This window comes from Microplitis mediator, chromosome 1, assembly GCF_029852145.1.
Source record: "Microplitis mediator isolate UGA2020A chromosome 1, iyMicMedi2.1, whole genome shotgun sequence".
Lineage (NCBI taxonomy): Eukaryota > Metazoa > Arthropoda > Insecta > Hymenoptera > Braconidae > Microplitis > Microplitis mediator.
In genome coordinates, this window is record NC_079969.1 from 7,681,783 (window position 1) to 7,701,480 (window position 19,698).

Below are 19,698 nucleotides of genomic sequence, written 5' to 3' on the forward strand. Positions count from 1 at the left end.
TGAGATGAAAATAGAAATATATCTCACTTGAGTTATTTTATCAATATATTAAACGTTGTGTATTAATTGAGTATTTGAATATATAGAGATATTTCACCAATCAATATTTTTTTATTTTATTTATTATGTAGTTACTGTGATGTGTATTACATCATTTTTTATTTTTAGCTTTATTATCACAGAAAAAAAAACTTGTGATTGAAAACATTTAATGGATTGTGGTATATGTGTGAAGTGAACAAAGAAAAATTTGAAAACGATATCTGCATTAGGCACTAAACTATGCTATATAACCGTTAAAGGTATCACAAGTTTATATAATTAAAAAAATGAAAATTTCTGATAACTAAAAAATATCAGTATAATGCCACATTTGGAAAGGGCTGATAAATATTACGACTTGTGTTGAAAAATAGTTATTATACACAGAGAAAAAAATGATATATATAGTTTAATGAGGAAAAGTCAAGTGACCTTGACAGGTCCGTTATCCCTGGCGATTTTAGCGCCACGGTGACCTTACAGTAAAAACACCGTTAAAACACCGTGGAACGACTGTGAAAACGTGGTTGTAATGCAGTGAAATCACGGTATTTTTTGTGCAGTCACGCCACTGTATTCCGACCGCGTTTCCATTGCACTTAAAGAGTGTTTCCACGGTGTTTCGATCGTAAGGTCACAGTAATCTCACGGTGGTTTTACGGTGAAACCACCGTAAAACTACGGTGCGCTCCACAGTGGTTTTCAGCGATATCCACGGTGAGTTTACAACGGCTTTCCGATGGCTTGACAGTTTTTTAACCGTGAATTCACCGTATTTCCACAGTCAGCTCATCGTTTCATGATGCGTCCATAAATTTTATAGCGAAAAAAAAAAAAAAAAAATTAACGCCTACTCGGAGGATCGATCCCAGCGCCTTCGCATTCAAAGTCTGATCTGCTATCCACTGTGCCAAATCACACCCTTGATTGTGGGGATTGATTGTATTTATATAAGCACAAATGAACTTTAGAAAATTAAAGATATTTAATAAATGATTGATTTTCTGATTTGTATTACATTCAATTATATAATTGTTTATAGGGTAACGAGACCAATACCGGTATACCCACTAGTAGCGGGGCATTAAATACTTTTTTTGGTAAATTATGTAAATGAGAAGTTAAAATTTTTCAAACTTAACCATACAATATTTTAAATTTGAAATCTAAGTTTTTTATAACTAAATTCATTATTCAAACATCGAAATGTCCTTAACTATCTCACTAATGATCTTATTAGCTTATTTTCAAAAATTTTAAAAAAGTTTGCGTACTTTACAACATTTATGAATGCGGTAAATTGAAAAATTTCATAGACTTTATAAGATTTATGAATCATTGTAAAATCATTTTTTTCGAATAATGTTACATTATTTAGTCGTATCTAAAGTATATTACAAAATATAATGATTCACAAACCTGCGCGGCATATTTACTCAGAAATCGCTATTAAATAGAATTTGCTAGAACTCAATTATATAAAATTTTGCATTATTGAATAAAAACAAAATTCACTTCGGGACTAGAAAAATTTTTTGACGCAATAACATTTTATTTTCGCCTAAAAAAATTTTTTCTTGAATTCAGAAAATTCTTTGTCGCCACAAAAAAATTTTTGTTTTCAATTCATTATGCTTAAATTTCTTTAGGGCAAGTCAAAATTTTCTTGGGGTGAGTGCAAGTTTTTGGCGCCAAGAAATTCCTTTTTTCTGTGTACTCATATTGATAAGATAACTTAAAATGATAAGCTTTGTTCATTTTAATAATTTAACAATACACTTTAGAAAAGATAATTATCAAAAGTACTGAGAAAATAAGAAAATATGATTGACAGAGATTTGGAAACTATAAGAAAAAAATATATCAATGGTGAAGACACCATGAAATCATCGTGAAAACAACGAGGAAATACTGAACTACCACAGAGAAAACGCTGAAAAATCCACGCGAAAATACTGTGAGGCCATCGTGGGACCACCGTGAGCTCACCGTGGAAATTACTGCCAACCACTGTGAAACCACTATGAAAACACTGGAAATTCACCGTCAGAACACTGTGAACTCGCTTTCGAAACACCCTTAAACCACCGTAAAAACACAGTGTGGACTCGGTCGGTACATAGTAGCGTGACTGCACAGAAACCACCGTAAATTCACCGTCGAATCTCCGCCGCTTCACTGTCAAAACACGGAAGAGGTGTTTTCACGGTAAAAACACCGTAATTCGACCGTGCTTTCACCGTCGCGGTGAAACCGCTAGGGATAAAGCACAACCTCGCCGCTTCGCTTTCGAGGCGTGCAAAAACAGTAACCATTGCTGCGCCGAACACTAATGCGGTCAATATAGTATACGAAATAACAAAATTTCTTTCAAAACCGTAAGAATTACTTTAACGGCAGCAATGATTACTGTCTCCGACTGCAATCAGTAGTATTGAGCACATTACGGGGATAGCAGTAATCGTTACTCTACAAACATCAATTGTTGACCTCTCGGAAAGTAACTATCACTCTTTAGACTCGTCTCTTTGCGATACAACAGAGTTATGAGTAGTTGATACTTCACTTTTGTGACTAATGCCGGGCGCAGTAACCAGACATGTCACAAACCACAATCATAATCGCACTGCGCACGCTTCACAATCGCACGGCGCATCCTTCGCCAGAAAATAATATGAAATTAAATTAAAAAGTTATTGACAGTGTGAGGTTATGTTGCACTAGTTTATTGACACTTATTTATTTTAATTGTTCAATTATAAAAATAAGAAACAAGTCTACGGATATGAAAGTTGAAAGTCATTACATATTTTTGAAAAGTGAGGGGCGCTGTCTGAGAATGCCCTTAAGTATGTGATATGTTTCTTATTTTTTATTTGAACAAATTAAAATAAATTTTAAATAAATAAGTGTCTAATAAACCCGGATAACCTGACATGCGTGCAATAAAGTATACCCTGATTAAAAAAGTGTATTGAAAAGTATTGAAAATTATTTCAATTCTTTTCAATCCCTCGGCGGTTTTGGAAAGTATTGAATGGAATTGAAATTTCGATCGTTTGAATACTTTCCAATTCCAAAGTGGAATTCGAAAGTATTGAAAAGATTTAGGTATTGAGAAGGATTCGGAAAGATTCAAAAATTTCAATTCATTTCAATCTTTTTCAATCCCACACATGACCCGAAATATCGGATTATTTAGGTATTGAGAAGGATTCAGAAAGATTCAAAAATTTCAATTCATTTCAATCTTTTTCAATCCCACACTTGATCCGAAATGTCGGATTATTTAGGTATTGAGAAGGATTCAGAAAGATTAAAAATATCAATTCATTTGAATCTTTTTCAATTCCTCGGAAGTTCAGAAATTCTTTTATTATTTTGGGATTGAAAAGTATTCATTTTATGTCAAAATGAAAACCTTGGGGTATAGAAAGTATTCGAAAGGATTCATTTCTCATCTTTTTCAATACTTTTCAATTCACTTTTTTAATCAGGGTAGTGCGTAACACGTGGACTAAACTATTATCCGTAAAACACAACGTCTTTAGGATTTGTCTCCAGCGGCCATTAATTTGGAGCAAAAAAAAAAAAAAACCAAGGTACACTCTCCTGCTGGGACAGTTTCGCTGTGACAGGCAGGAAGTCGTATCGTCCTGGTGACAATAATTTTTTTTTCCATGTAAAAAATAGTCAATGATTATAGTGTGAAATTTTTTATTAATTATTGCTATCAAATAATACAATTTTAATTTAATACATTAATAATTGATAATTAATTTTGTTTATTATACGAGAAGAAAAGTATGCTAATTGTGTCAAGCTTCAAAGAAAGTGCACGATGGTCCGTAATTTTTAACAAATGAATGATCAATTGGACAATTAAAATCTTTATAAAATTCTGGAACACTCGTTACAGCTCTCATTTTATAAAAGTCGAAAACGGAATACTTATTGTCAATAACTATTGATTCTTTTGGGGAAGAAATACAAAAATTACGAATTGAATTAATCCAAAACATTTGATTATTTGAGAAGGGTAATTCAGGTAGTGAGGGTTCAATTCTGTGTTTTGTGATCCATTGTTGGTAGGCTCGATATGTTGCTTCATAAGCGATGTGTTCGCTAATTTGTTTATAAGGGCGAAACAATACGTCCAACTAAAAATAATGAAATTTTAATTTATTAGTGAAAAATTAATTGTATTAATCTCATTTGTCGATAGATATTTTACCGGTTTTTCTACGTTGTTAGAAGTATAATTTTCCATTTGTTGCCGGAAGCATAGAGTTTTTTCTTTATTTATTCTATCCAAATCTTTGCCTCCAGTTATTTTTTCTCCCTTGACAACAATACTTTCAGCTATTTTATCCGCAATTGCTTTACCAGTGTAACCATAGTTTACATACATTGGATAATTTACACTGAAAAATGGTTCTTGGAGCATCGACATTGGTACAACTTTGAAATAAATGTTCATTTATTAATAATAAATTTATAATGACCACCCCGTAAGGTCACATAAGATCCAAAAGACCCTAGGCAATTTTCAACTCAAAATATTTAAGTAGCTATTCAGTTTTAAAAAGAAACACAAGATACCTTTTTTGTAGAGAATTTAATGCGCTGCAAAATCGATTTCTTATGAGTTTTCTACTAATTCAATATTCCTACACAAAAAATATATATCTGAAAATATATGCCGGCAAAATAGCATACATACGACACAATACTAAAGATATAAGCCGGATGTATATTTTTTTGTGCGGGATTACTAATATATTTTCAAAAAACTAATTATACTTTTTTTCTTGAAAATCTAATAAATTTGAACTTTTCTTATGAAAATGTATACACTTTTTGAAAGTTTTAAGTTCTTCATTGATTCTACGCCGAATTACGTTTATTCTTAAATAATTTGTCGCAAGATTTAGTTTAAAATAATAAACATTAATAAAATTATATATTTTTTACCATACCTGCGCTGAAAGTTTAAATTTCTGCCCTGTTAAGAAGGAAGAAAGTCGTTCTTTCCTTTAATCAGAAAACAGATGATAAAAATTAGCGTAGGTGCCTTTCTTCCCACAATCAGACGTGAAGATTTAAACTTTCAAGTGCAAATCTGGTGAAAAATATAGTAAATTACACATCTAGGAGGGAAAGTAGGATGTCCCGATCCGCGTGTTTGCCACCCTCGCCTTCGGCTTGGGTATGAAATTACACACGCGGGTGGAAATCTCCTACTTTTCGCTCTAGGTGTGTAATATAAGATAGTTTTATGAAAAAAATCATTTTTTTCCTTATGTTTCTTTTTTTTTTTACAATTAAAAATTAAAATTTATGATAAAAATGAATAACTGATGAAAATCGCTGGAGTCTTATCAAACCTTTGTGACCGTTACGGGTTAAAAATATTAATAACAAATATAATTACAGATTTCCAGTCCACGATTGTTAGAATGAGAACTTAAATACTCGAATGAACGATTTTCACCCAAACTCTGATTGACATTAGATTTTCGATAAAATAATTCTAAATTTAATAATGTCCTGAAATAATTAGTTGTGTCAATTTCTAAATTTTCGTAATATTTAACAAATTCATCATCGGTATTTTTTTTTTCTCCGTAACCAATTACGAATGTTGTATTTTTTAGTAATTCTATTTCCTGATTTTTAGTTTCTTTGTTCATCCAAGTTGATTCATTTATCAAATTCACAAATTGCTCTTTTATATTTACTACCATCTCTGTAGCAATCGTATCGATATCATTGTTGTAAAAATTTTTAGCGTACAACAAACTAGTAGCAGATGATAAATATTGCCTGATAATGCGATCGCAAGACTTTGCGCGCATCTCGATCTCGCACTTCTGGATTGTACAGTATTCGCTTTTTAGTTTACGGTATTCATCTGTCAAATAAGGAATCGTTTTTTGAATTATTTTCCATACACCGTAATTTGCTTGGACACGTTTTGGAGTTTTTTCCATGAGCTCGACAAAGTCAGAAAAGTCAGAAGTTTTAAAGATCATTGAATTAGAAAGATTCGTTGGTACTTCATTATTATAAACTCTAATATTGTTAAGTAATTTTTTCCAATTCGTTGATGGATATATTTTGTTAAATTCATCAAATGGTAGACCTTTAAATTCTCTCGTAGCATCGTAGAACTGAATAAAAAAAAAAGATTGAATAAACAAATATAAATTATTAAATAATTTGGGATGTATGAATAATTTGAACTAACGAATTATTCGTGTTGAATCGAATATTAATATACAATTTGAAATTTGAGTTATTCGAAGTTTTTTGAGGTGTTCGTAAATTTTAGAATTATTCGAAATATCTCAATAATTCGAAAATTTACTAATGATTCAAATTAATAAATTTGAATTTCCAATTAAACATTAATATTTATTCTGATTAATCGATTCAAAAATTATTCGCATGTACATATTCGTGTAAAAGAATTAATTCTAAAATATTTCGAAAACGTTCATAACAACGACATTCCATATTTGAGACAATTCAGGACTTCGAGTTGATTATTTTTTAGCTTTAAAAAAATTAATAAATAAAAAAATATGACACAGCATGAGAATTTTGCTGGTTTGTAGAACATTCAAAGTAAAGACTCTAAAACTAATTATGATAGTATTTTTACTCGCATCAGAACTTGACAAGAAGTCAGACGAGGTCAGAAGTTAGAAAATATTATTATTCTTAAATTATTTTTTCTGCCCTCCGGCCGGAAAGTGGCAACTTTCGGGCCGCTGCCCTAAACGAAGTTGCAACTTTCCGGCTTCATCGAGCAGAAAAATAGTATACACACCCTGGCCAGTAAAAAAGAAAGCCTCAGACCACATGTTTGTCAGCCTCGGCCAACAATTACATGTGCTCTGAGACTTTTCTTATTTTACTGGCCTAGGTATGTAATAAATTATAAAATTCTAAAAATGATCAACTCAAGTTCAGATTTGACTCAAATTGGGAAGTTTGCTGTTATAAATTTTTTCGGAATGTTTTTGTGACATAATAATATAAAAAATATATACCTTTGAAAGGTTACGTTCGAACGCAATGATTTCATCAATTTCTTCCGAAGATGACTGAGTGTTTCCTAGTAATTTAGACACTTTTGCGATGTAATTTTTGTAAGCAGCAATTGAAGTATTCAATGTTGAATGTTGATCTGTCAAGCCACCAGGAATAATCTGTGTATAAATAATATTATATATTACTTTTTTACTCATACGGAATAAGTCCTATCTTAGTGCACGGTATTCTGTACGGTAAGACCGTTTGCCGTTGAGTTGCTTAGCGTGCGGTAAATGTTACTTAGCGCACGCATTCGATGCTAAGGCCGTCTTTTGATATTTATAGATTCATCGGTTGATAAAACTAAATCGTTACTTTTCAAACTGTTTCTATGTAAAAATGCCGGTTTTAGAGATAAAATCAAAATTTAATTAGAAATTTTTCTTACGGGTAAAAGAAAATCCATTGTTGATTTATCGTCTTTTTTGAACTTCATAACATCCAAAAAATTGAGTGATTTAAATCCAATGTTTTGGCTTTTGATAGAGAAGTCGATCCAATCAAAATCTGATTCCTTCCAACTGTCTCCTTCCAAAAGAGGCCAGTTGCCTAGTTTTTTAATAATATCGCTTAGAAGATCCAAAGATTGTTGTCCAGTATTTTCTAAATAATTAAATGACGAATGAAATTTTTTGAATTCAAAATAATTATCATGTTCATTTTTGCTTACCGTAGCTCATGCATGTTTTGTAAAAATCAGTAAGAAGTTTAAAGGGTTTGAAGTCAACGAACTCATCTACTCGTGGAATCAACATTTCCAAATGTTTGTGAACGATATCTTCGTGCTCATCCCATTTTTCTGAAAAGCTCTGAAGTTCAGAGTGACCGCAAACAAATTGTTGAATGTTGTCACACGGATTTACATTTTTGTCTAGCGTTACATTAATTTGTTTAGCTGAAATTAATTATAAATTTTGCTACAATTATATTTTTTTTTTAATTTAGAATAATTTTAGTCTTCCTAGATAAAATAATTATTGTACTTACTGAGTTCTGAATAAAATTTTCCACAATTTGGGTCCGAACAGTTCTTCGTTATCTCTAAAAAAAAATGATATCTTCAACAGTTATAAAAGAGACTTTTTTTGTCTAAGTAATTTTATTAAAAAATATATAGTTGACGCGTCATTAATAAGGGTCATGATTATAAATAATTTTTTTTTTCTGAAAAATTGTGTCTTATTTTGCGTCGGATTTTTTTAATGTATACAGAATAAAATTCGAATTTATCGTGTCTCCAAATAATTATCCGCCGTTAACTTACCATTACTTCGTATATTTTTGATCACAGCAGCTGAAGTGTTTGTCAGAAAAAAAGAAAAAATAATTCCAATACTTGCAATAATGAATAATTTTTTTGGAATTCTGTAACAAATTACACAATTACATTTATTACATTGAAAATGATTTCTATTCAGTGAAATAAAATTGAACCGTTAATTTTTCATTTCGAGTATCAAAAAACAATTATAATGTAAGTAAATATTCATACCTGTAATAGTCGCCCATTTTGGCAACAATTTTTATATTACACTTTGAGCTCAAAAATGATATTTTTCGATGAAATATTTCAACAGAATAATTCTCTTTGGTCAAATTTACTGTCTCTTATACCCAGCAATGATCTGCGCACCGTCGTGCCCTCTCCACTGTTTTAAAAAAAAGAAATAAAAAATAATAGCTATTCATATTATTATTTGTCTGTTTTGTATGACGCAACAGCCACCAAATATCGTAACTTCAGTCCAAGTTCGTTGTATCTTATTCTTATCCTCAATTTAACCAAAACATCAACATACGAGGGAATTCCCCATTATTTTATATTCGAATAATCTTATAGCTTAAATCATGTAAATTTGTTATCTAGTCATTAATATTAATAAAAAAAAAAAATATCAATAATACTTTGCGGTATCCGAAATAATAATGAAAATAAATACTGTTTAATTCTATCTACTATTCAGATATTTAAAAAAAAAAAAAGTTTAATTTACATCAGATGTAAATGATTCATTTTCGGGTAAATTATGTAGAGAACTAATTGATCGAATAAAATTTTTCAAAATTAATACTATTTATCAAATTAATGTGTAAAAGGTAAATATTTACTGAAAATGATTTTTTTTTAAGACAATATTTTATACTTACGTAAATGTGACCTTTTGGGTTGGCGGCGTCTTTATAACTAAGAGTTTCGTTCGTCGTTCAGGTACGAGTCTGATGTTTTTTTCGTTGGAAAAAACTCAACGCCGATAATTTCCATTTTTCACGAATTTCCCCTCCAGTTTTCCCTTTGACCAATAGTTTGAGTTCCTACTATTTTTCCTAGCCCTTATCTTCCGTAATGGTTTCTTTAAGATTTATTATTCCAGGTCTTATCTTTCGTGCCCCCCCCCCACTACGAGCGATCGAGGTATATGACAGAATTAAAGCGAAATGATAATTTATAGTCCAGTCGAAACTCTAAAATAGAAGATATTTTTCGAAAATTGGTGAAATTTAAATTCCAAATGAAAAAGTCATTATCCTAAAGGTTAACGAGAAAAAAAATAACAATACCCCCAAAATCAGATTTCTCGCAAATATTTCATGAGCAAAAAAAATTTGTAAAAAACTTTTAAACAAAACTTGTAGAGAAAATCATTCATATAAAAAAGTATAAGAAATTTTTTTGTATCTATAAAAAATAAAACCTTAGAAATTTTTGAAATCTCGAGCGTAAATATACCGAATTTTTATATGCCCCATTAAAGTAGAAAAAGACATGTACATATAGCCGCACTGCTCACACGAATACCTTTGACGTCACAAGGACTACGGGCTCTTATACACGTTTGAACAATCGACAAAATTGAAAGTACCCAAGACGAAAAGTTTCAGGTTTATTTTATACTGAATGAACTGCGAGGCAACAGTTGAAAAAAAGTACCCGAGTCGAAAAGTTTCAGCATTAATTCAGACTGAATAAACTGATAACCAACAGTAGAAAAAAATAAAAAGTGGCTATTTAAAATACATTAAAAAATGAGTCTGAACTCAGACTGAAAGGTCGTGATATTTCACTTTTCAGGACCATCAGGGTGAAATTAAGCTTGAAAATAAAATCAATTAGTCAGGCTAATCAGTTTGACAAAAGCGTCAAATCAGGCTCTTCAGGTTAAAAAAATGTTTAATTGGAGCAGTGTGATCAGCTTTAAATAAGTGCAGAATTCAGGTTCTTTAGGTTGAAATGGTCCTCTATAATGACAGTGTTGCAGTTTCAATTCAAGTCTAAATTTTGTTAAATAGCAGTTTATTCAGTTCGAAAATAAGCTTAAAAGTTAAGCTAGTTTTGAACTGAATAACCGACAGGTTATTCAGCTTGAATTCAGTGTCTTTTCAATTATATAGTAGGCTGTTCAGTTTTAAAACAGCCTGAAAATTTCACGTCAGTTTGAAGCTTAAGCTTATTCAGGTTGAATCCAGCCTTAACTTAATTCCACTAGCAGGCTGAACAGTTTAATTTAAGGCTCAATTAAGCGTAGTCAGTTTCAAGTAAGGTTCAGTTCAGCGCAGTCAGCTTCATTTAAGGTTTAGTTAAGCCTAATCAGTTTCAAATAATGCTGAAACTTTTCGACTCGGGTAAAAAGTCGCTATTTAAAATACATTACAAAATGAACCTGAACTCAGACTGAAAAGTCGTCATATTTCACTTTACAGGACCATCTGGCTGAAATTAAGCTTGAAAATAGTTTAAAATTAAGGCTTTTCAGGTTGATGTTAGGTTCCCCGGGTAAAAAAATAATAAATTTATTTCTCGGTCTAAATTTGGCCAACATTGTACTTGCCTTATTTAATTGCCCGAGAAAAATGAATTATATATGGTCATATATATAAATTGGCAATATATAGCCGTGTATGACTGGATATGACCATACTTGATTAAATTAAAAAAAAAACAGATTGTTTTTTTCTTCTTTCAATTTTTTGTTCCATCATTTTAGTGATGCAGGGATTATTAGATATGCGAATAATTAAATTTCTGAACGCATTAGAAATTTTTAATTCACAGAAAAAACGCTACACTTATCAATGACCGCACACGCATTAGTGGGATTCGAACCCGGAACCCTACGTACGAAAGACCGACGCTTCAACGACTAGGCTACGCAACCGACAGTGACTGTTGAGTTTAGTTCTACCCTACACATGATCGAATAAATACATTTACTTTTACAGTCATATATATTTAGCTTTAAAATAAACTCAAAGCTCAAGCTAGTTTTGAACTAGCCTACAGGTTATTCAGCTTGAATTCAGTGTCTTTTTGATACTATACTAGGCTGTTCAGTTTTAAAACAGCCTGAAAATTTTACGTCGGTTTGAAGCTTACCCCCATGAAAAAAATTAAAAAAAAAAATAAATTTTTTATATAAAAAAAATATATTAAAAATACATGAAAAATATACAAATATATATATAATATGTATAAAAAATATATTTTAAATAGCTAACTTTTGGCCGATTTTCGTATATATTTTAAATATATTATATAAAAACAAAAAAAAACCAAGATACACTCTCCTGCTGGGACAGTTTTACTATGACAGGCGGGAAATCGAATCGTTCTGGTGACAATAATTTTTTTTCCATGTAAGAAATAGTCAATGATTACAGTATGAAATTTTTTGTTTATTATTGATTTAAAATAATACAATGTTGATTTAATACATTAATAATTGATAATGAATTTTGTTTAGAATATGAAAAAAAATTGTATTATATATGATTAAGCTTCAAAGACAGTGCACGATGGTCCGTAATTTTTAACAAATGAATGTTCAATTGGACAATTGAAATCTTTATAAAATTCTGGAACACTCGTTACAGCTCTCATTTTATAAAAGTCGAAAACGGAATACTTATTGTCAATAACTATTGATTCTTTTGGAGAAGAAATACAAAAATTACGAATTGAATTAATCCAAAACATTTCATTATTTGAGAAGGGTAATTCGGGTAGTGAGGGTTCAATTCCGTTTTTTGTGATCCATTGTTGGTAGGCTCGATATGTTGCTTCATAAGCGATGTGTTCGCTTATTTGTTTATAAGGGCGAAACAATACGTCCAACTAAAAACAATGAAATTTTAATTTATTATTGAAATATTAATTGTATTAATCTCATTTGTCGATAGATATTTTACCGGTTTTTCTACGTTGTTAGTAGTATAATTTTCCATTTGTTGCCGGAAGCATAGAGTTTTTTCTTCATTTATTGCATCCAAATTTTTGCCTCCAGTTATTTTTTCTACCTTGTCAACAATTCCTCCAGCTATTTTATCCGCAATTGCTTTACCAGTGTAACCATAGTTTACATACATTGGATAATTAACACTGAAAAATGGTTCTTGAAGCATCGACATTGGTACAACTTTAAAATAAATGTTCATTTATTAATAATAAATTTATAATTACTACCCCTTAAGGTCACGTGGGATCCAAAAGACCCTAGGCAATTTTCAATTCAAAATATTTAAGTAGCTATTCAGTTTAAAAAAGAAACACAAGATACCTTTTCTGTAGAGAATTTAATGCGCTGCAAAATAGATTTCTTATGAATTTTTTGATAGTTCAATATTTCCATACGAAAAATATATATCCGAGAATATATGCCGGCAAAATAGCACACATACGACAATAATAAAGATATTAGCCGGATACATACTATTTTGCAAGAATATATATTTTTTTGTGCGGGTTTTCTAATATATTTTCAAAAAACTAATTATACTTTTTTTCTTGAAAACTTAATAATTTTTTATGAAATAATTTTGAACTTTTCTTATGAAAATGCATACACTTTTCGGAAGTCTTAAATTTTCCGATGATTCTACGCCAAAGTACGTTCATTCTTAAATAATTTGTCGCAAGATTTAGTTTAAAATAATAAAAATTAACAAAATTATTTATTTTTTACCATACCTGCGCTGAAAGTTTAAATTCCTGCCCTGTTAAGAAAGAAGAAAGTCGTTCTTTCCTTCAATCAGAAAACAGATGATAAAAATTAGCGTGGGCGCGATTCTTCCCACAGACAGACGCGAAAATTCAAACTTTCAGGTGCAAGTCTGGTGAAAAGTATAGTATATTACACATCTAGGGGGGAAAGTAGGATGTCCCAATCCGCGTGTTTGCCACCCTCGCCTTCGGCTTGGGTATGCAATCACACACGCGGGTCGGGATGTCCTACTTTCCTACCTGGGTGTGTAATATACTATATTTTTATGAAAAAAGTCTTTTTTTCCACTATGCTTCGTTTTTTGTTATAATTAAAAATTAAAATTAAAATGAATAACTGATCAACCACGCTGGAGTCTTATCAAACCTTTGTGACCGTTACGGGTTAAAAATATTAATAACAAATATAATTACAAATTTCTGGTCCACGATTGTTAGAATAAGATTTTAAAGGGTCGAATGGACGACTTTCGTCCAAACTCTGATTGATATGAGATGTTCGACCAAATAATTCTAAATTTAATAATGTCCTGAAATAATTATTTGTGTCAATTTCTAAATTTTCGTAATATTTAACAAATTCATCATCGGTATTTTTTTTTTCTTCGTAACCAATTACAAATGTCATATCATTAAGTAATTCAATTTCCTGATTTTTAGTTTCTTTGTTCATCCAAGTTGATTCATTTATCAAATTCACAAATTGCTCTTTTATATTTACTACCATCTCTGTAGCAATCGTATCGATATCATTGTTATAAAAATTTTTAGCGTACAACAAACTAGTAGCAGATGATAAATATTGCCTGATAATGCGATCGCAAGACTTTGCGCGCTTCTCGATCTCGCACTTCTGGATTGTACAGTATTCGCTTTTTAGTTTACGATATTCATCTGTCAAATAAGGAATCGTTCTTTGAATTATTTTCCACACACCGTAATTTGCTTGGACACGTTTTGGAGTTTTTTCCATGAGCTCGACAAAATCAGATAAGTGAGAATTTTCAAAGATCGTTGAATTAGAAAGATTTGTTGGCACTTCATTCCTATAAACTCTAATATTCTTTAGTAATTTTTTCCAATTCGTTGATGGATATTTTTTGGTGAATTCATCAAATAGTAGTCCTTTAAATTCTCTCTTATCATCGTAAAACTGAAAAAAAAGAAATGATTGAATAAGCAAATAAAAATAGTTAAATAATTTGGGATGTATGAATCATTTGAACGAACGAATCATTCGTATTGAATCGAATATTACATATACAATTCGAAATTTGAGTTATTTGAAGTTTTTCAAGGTGTTCGTAAATTTTTTAATTGTTTGAAATTTTTGAATAATTCGAAAATGTACTAATAATTTAAATTACTGAATTTGAATGTCCAATTAAACATTAATATTCATTTGCATTAATCGATTCATCAATTATTCGCATGTCCATATTCGAGTAAAAAAAATTCATTCGAAAAATATTTTCAAATCATTCAGAATAACAAACTTCCAAATTTGAAACAATTCAACACTTCGAGTTGATCATTTTTTGACTTTAAAAAAATCAATAAATAAAAAAAAATGACGCAAAATGAGAATTTTGCTGGTTTGTAAAACATTAAAAATAAAGACTTGAAAACTAATTATGAAAGTATTTTTACTCGTATCAGAACTTGACAAGAAGTCAGGCGAGGTCAGAAGGTGGAAAATTTTATTAATCTTAAATTATTTTAAAATTCAAAAAATAATCAAATTAGGTTCAGATTTGTCTTAAATTGGGAAGTTCACTGTTGTAAACTGTTTCGGAACGTTTTTGTGACGTAATAATAGAAAAAATATATACCTTTGAAAGGTTACGTTCGAACGCAATGATTTCATCAATTTTTTCCGAAGATGACTGAGTGTTTCCTAGTAATTCAGACACTTTTGTGATGTAATTTTTGTAAGCAGCAATTGAAGTATTCAATGTTGAATGTTGATCTGTCAAGCCACCAGGAATAATCTGTGTACAAATAATATCATATATTACTTTTTTACTCATGCGGAATAAGTCCTATCTTAGTGCACGCTATTCTGTACGGTAAGTTACCGTTTGCTATTGAGTTACTTAGCGCACGATTTCAATGCTAAGGCCGTCTTTTGATATTTATAGATTCATCGGTTGATAAAACTAAATCGTTACTTTTCAAACTGTTTATATGTAAAAATGCCGGTTTTAGAAATAAAATAAAAATTTAATAAGAAATTTTTCTTACGAGTAAAAGAAAATTCATTGGTGATTTATCGTCTTGTTTAAACTTCATAACATCCAAAAAATTGAATGATGTAAATCCAATGTTTTGGCTTTTGATAGAGAAGTCAATCCAATCAAAATCTGATTCCTTCCAACTGTCTCCTTCCAAAAGAGGCCAGTTGCCTAGTTTTTTAATAATATCGCTTAGAAGATCCAAAGATTGCTGTCCAGTATTTTCTAAATGGTCAAATGACGAATTAAATTTTTTGAATTCAAAATAGTTATCAAGTTTGATTCTGCTTACCGTATCTCATGCATGTTTTGTAAAAATCAATAAGAAGTTTGAAGGGTTTGAAGTCAACGAACTCATCTACTCGTGGAATCAACATTTCCAAATGTTTGTGAACGATATCTTCGTGCTCATCCCATTTTTCTGAAAAGCTCTGAAGTTCAGAGTGACCACAAACAAATTGTTGAATGTTGTCACACGGATTTACATTTTTGTCTAGCGTTACATTAATTTGTTTAGCTGAAATTAATTATAAATTTTGCGGTAATTATTTTTTTTTTAATTTACAATAATTCTAGTCTTCCTAGATAAAATAATTATTGTACTTACTGAGTTCTGAATAAAATTTTCCACAATTTGGGTCCGAACAATTCTTCGTTATCTCTAAAAAAAAAAAATTTTATCTTCAATAGTTATTAAAGAGACTTTTCTTTTGTCTAAGTAATGTTATTAAAAAATATATAAAGTTGACGCGTAAATAAGAAGAGTCATGATTGTAAATAAATTTGTTTTTCTGAAAAATTGTGTCTTAATTTGCGTCGGATTTTTTTAATGTATACAGAATAAAATTCGAATTTATTGTGTGTCCAAATAATTATCCGCCATTAACTTACCACTACTTTGTATATTTTTGATAACAGCAGCTGAAGTATTTGTCAGAAAAAAAGAAAAAATAATTCCAATACTCGCAATAATTAATAATTTTTTTGAAATTCTGTAACAAATTATACAATTATATTTATTACATTGAAAATAATTTCTATTCAGTAAAATAAAATTGAACCGTTAATTTTTCATTTCGAGTATCAAAAAACAATTATGATGTAAATAAATATTCATACCTGTAATAGTCGCCCATTTTGGCAACAATTTTTATATTACACTTTGAGCGCAAAAATGATATTTTTCGATGAAATATTTCAACAGAATAATTCTCTTTGGTCAAATTTACTGTCTCTTATACCCAGCAATGATCTGCGCACCGTCGTGTCCTTTCCACTGTTTTAAAAATAAGAAATAAAAAATAACAGCTATTCATATTATTTTTTGTCTGTTTCGTATAACGCAACAGTCACCAAATATCATAACTTTAGTCCAAGTTCGTTGTATCTAATTCTTATCCTCAATTTAACCAAAACATCAACATACGAGGGAATTCCCCATTATTTTATATTCGAATAATCTTATAGCTTAAATCATGTAATTTTATTATCTAGTCATTAATATTAATAAAAAAAAAAAACATATCAATAATACTTCGCGGTATCCGAAATAATAATGAAAATAAATACTGCTTAATTCTATCTACTATTCAGATATTTAAAAAAAAAAAAGTTTAATTTATATCAGATGTAAATGATTCATTTTCGGGTAAATTATGTAGAGAACTAGTTGATCGAATAAAATTTTTCAAAATTAATACTATTTATCAAATTAATGTGTAAAAGGTAAATATTTACTGAAAATAATTTTTTTTTAAGACAATATTTCATACTTACGTAAATGTGACCTTTCGGGTTGGTGGCGTCTTTACAACTAATTAGTTTCGTTTGTCATTCAGGTACGATTATGATGTTTTTTTCGTTAGGAAAAATTCAACACCGATAATTTCTATTTTTCTTCGAATTTCCCCTCCAGTTTTCCCATTGATCAATAATTTGACATCCTACGATTCTTCCCAGCCCTTATCTTCCTTATTGGTTTTTCTAAGATTTAATATTTCAGGTCTTATCTTTTGTGCTCGCCCCCTCCCCCCCCACTACGAGTGATCGAGGTATGACAGAATCGAAGCGAAATAATAATTAATAGTCCAGTCGAAACTCCAAAATAGGAGACATTTTCGAAGATTCGTGAAATTTAAATTCCAAATGAAAAAGTCATTATCTTAAAGGTTAACGAGAAAAAAATATAACAGTACCTCCAAAATCAGATTTCCCGCAAATATTTCATGAGCAAAAAAATTTGTAAAAATCTTTCCAACAAAACTTGTAGAAAAAATCATTCATATAAAAAAGTACAAGAAATTTATTTTGTATCTATAAAAAATAAGACGTAAGAAATTTTTGAAATTTCGAAGCGTAAATATACTGAATTTTTATATACGCCATAAAAGTAGAAAAAGATGTGTACATGTAGCTGCACTGCTTACACTAATACCTTTGATGAGACGATAGATAGTCATTTTTTTTATAATGAACAAGTACCTGACCTTGGGTTGTTTAACAGTAACCATTTTTCCAGATATGACCGTGTCGTTTGCAGAAACAACTGATTTCGAAAATATTTTACAAATAGAAGTTATCGAAAAATTTAATCACAAATTTAAGAGAATGGAGTTATATATGTTAGGGCAGCCCAAAAAAACCGAATATTTTTTTTTTTTTTCGGGTCTCTAATGAAAATTTGTTGGTTTAAGATGTTTCAAGACGCCTCTCCAAAAATCAGCTCGATAAAAAAATTTCAAGAGGTCGCCCACGAATTTTGAAAATATAAAAAATTATCGAAATTCGGATTTTTTTGTTTTAAATTTCTTCTTTCTCGTGGCAGTTGTAGTTTATATTTATGAAATCATGACTACGCTGAGAATTTCAGCTCAAAATTAAAATATTTAAATGTCGCTCAAGAATTTTGAATGTTTCCGAGTACTGTCTCTTGGACGTTTTCGAGCGACCCTTGAATATTAATAATAAACCTTCTTAATTTTTTTACCATCAATTTGTATCATAATGAATAAAAATACAACCCGAGAAATAGAAATAATAAGTTATTTACATACTTTTTTATTTTTTAATTCAATTTTTAGGTTTTTTTGCTCATTCAAGACTTACCCAATTTTATTGTTTAAGACTGTCCTGTATATTTTCGGTTATGCAAAAGTTATATTCAAGTGAAGTGACAGTAATTGAGTTATAAAAAAATACAAAAACTAATTCAAAGTACTAGTTACATATTATGAGTTAATATTCAAAATTCTTGAGCACTGTTTAAATATTTAAATATTGGGCTAAAATTATCAGCATAGTCATAATTTTACAGATATAAAATATTGCTGCCACGAGAAAGAAAAAATTCAGAAACAAAAAATCCGAATTCCAATCATTTTTGATATTTTCAAAATTTGTGAGCGACCTCTTGAAAATTTTTTATTGAGCTGATTTTTGGAGAGGCTTCTTAAAACATCTTTAACCAACGAATTTTCGTTAGAGACTCGAAAAAAAAAATAGTCGGTTTTTTTGGGCCACCCTAATATATATATATCCAAAAAAATTTGATAAATTATCTAGTGATTTTTGAAAAGTTGTATTTTCGTGAAATATAGTCGTATCAAAAAAAAAAAAAAAAAAAAGCATTTTGACGCCTGAAATCTCAAGTTTGAAGATTTTCTGACTATGATTGATACTCTTGGGTCCTTAAACCGAGAGAAAATTTTATTCTTTTATATAATTGCTGCACTGAGAGAAAAAATAACTTTTAGAAATATTGTTTTTTCTTTTCGTAAGAAATTATGCTATTGGAAATTTTCAGTCTAACATATGTTTAGTGCAAAAATTTGATGACTTCATTCAAAATCATTTTCTTAATAGAAGAAATCTGAGCTCAGCTCGAGATATGCTGATCTTTCTTAAGTTCCCGCTAAGAAAATTGTAAATTTTCAAAAATTCGGGAAGTTATTGGTTTCGGTCCGATTTTCGAAAATCGAATTTCTAAGAAATCTTGTCGTTTTGAGGTTCTAGGACGATATTCTGACTAATTTCAAGATGATGTCCGAGTGTATGTATGTATGTACGTACGTATGTAAATATCTGTAACTTTTGAACCGATGAACTGATTTTGATCTCCAAGGTGGCATTCGACGCGGCTTGTTAATTCCTACAAGCTGAGAAAAATTGAGCTTGAACGGTAGAGTGTGTTTGGAGATATTCCAAAAATAAAATATTTTAAAAAATGTTTTTTTTTTATAACTTATAATATGCTCGATGGATTGATTCCAAAATCTAATCAACGTAAATAGATAGTGTTGATAATGTAATAAATTTTATTGAGTTATT

The 19,698-nt window shown here is 30.0% G+C and overlaps 2 protein-coding genes and 1 long non-coding RNA gene across 3 annotated transcripts in view; 1 reads left to right on the top strand and 2 right to left on the bottom strand.

Annotated features, from left to right (window-relative positions):
- Positions 1-65: 65 nt before the first annotated feature.
- The window catches only part of LOC130676144 (uncharacterized), a 63,231-nt gene continuing 43,598 nt past the window's right edge, over positions 66-19,698 (top strand). Inside the window, exon 1 of the long non-coding RNA XR_008991388.1 lies at positions 66-302. This is a non-coding gene — a long non-coding RNA (uncharacterized LOC130676144). The remainder of the gene's footprint in view (positions 303-19,698) is intronic.
- On the bottom strand, positions 3,754-9,431 carry LOC130674254 (neprilysin-2-like). Its single transcript, XM_057479564.1, has 10 exons — positions 9,292-9,431; positions 8,636-8,792; positions 8,408-8,508; positions 8,131-8,184; positions 7,814-8,038; positions 7,532-7,746; positions 7,101-7,259; positions 5,477-6,215; positions 4,277-4,503; positions 3,754-4,202 (listed from the first exon to the last, which is right to left on the bottom strand). Exons 2-10 carry the CDS (start codon positions 8,650-8,652, stop codon positions 3,861-3,863), a joined length of 2,079 nt encoding a protein of 692 aa, XP_057335547.1. The 5' UTR covers positions 8,653-8,792; positions 9,292-9,431; the 3' UTR covers positions 3,754-3,860.
- Positions 11,803-17,350, bottom strand: LOC130674336 (neprilysin-2-like). The gene is made up of 10 exons (XM_057479674.1): positions 17,149-17,350; positions 16,492-16,648; positions 16,264-16,364; positions 15,980-16,033; positions 15,665-15,889; positions 15,383-15,597; positions 14,971-15,129; positions 13,553-14,291; positions 12,328-12,554; positions 11,803-12,253 (listed from the first exon to the last, which is right to left on the bottom strand). Exons 2-10 carry the CDS (start codon positions 16,506-16,508, stop codon positions 11,912-11,914), a joined length of 2,079 nt encoding a protein of 692 aa, XP_057335657.1. The 5' UTR covers positions 16,509-16,648; positions 17,149-17,350; the 3' UTR covers positions 11,803-11,911.

Coding starts and splice junctions, on each gene's coding strand:
- LOC130674336 (XM_057479674.1), bottom strand. Junction 14,292..14,970: donor TCGAACGTAACCTTTCAAAG/GTATATATTTTT, acceptor CTTTTTTTTCAG/TTTTACGATGATAAGAGAGA. Junction 12,254..12,327: donor CTAACAACGTAGAAAAACCG/GTAAAATATCTA, acceptor CATTGTTTTTAG/TTGGACGTATTGTTTCGCCC.
- LOC130674254 (XM_057479564.1), bottom strand. Junction 8,185..8,407: donor CAAAAATATACGAAGTAATG/GTAAGTTAACGG, acceptor ATTTTTTTTTAG/AGATAACGAAGAACTGTTCG. Junction 7,747..7,813: donor CAAAACATGCATGAGCTACG/GTAAGCAAAAAT, acceptor TTAATTATTTAG/AAAATACTGGACAACAATCT.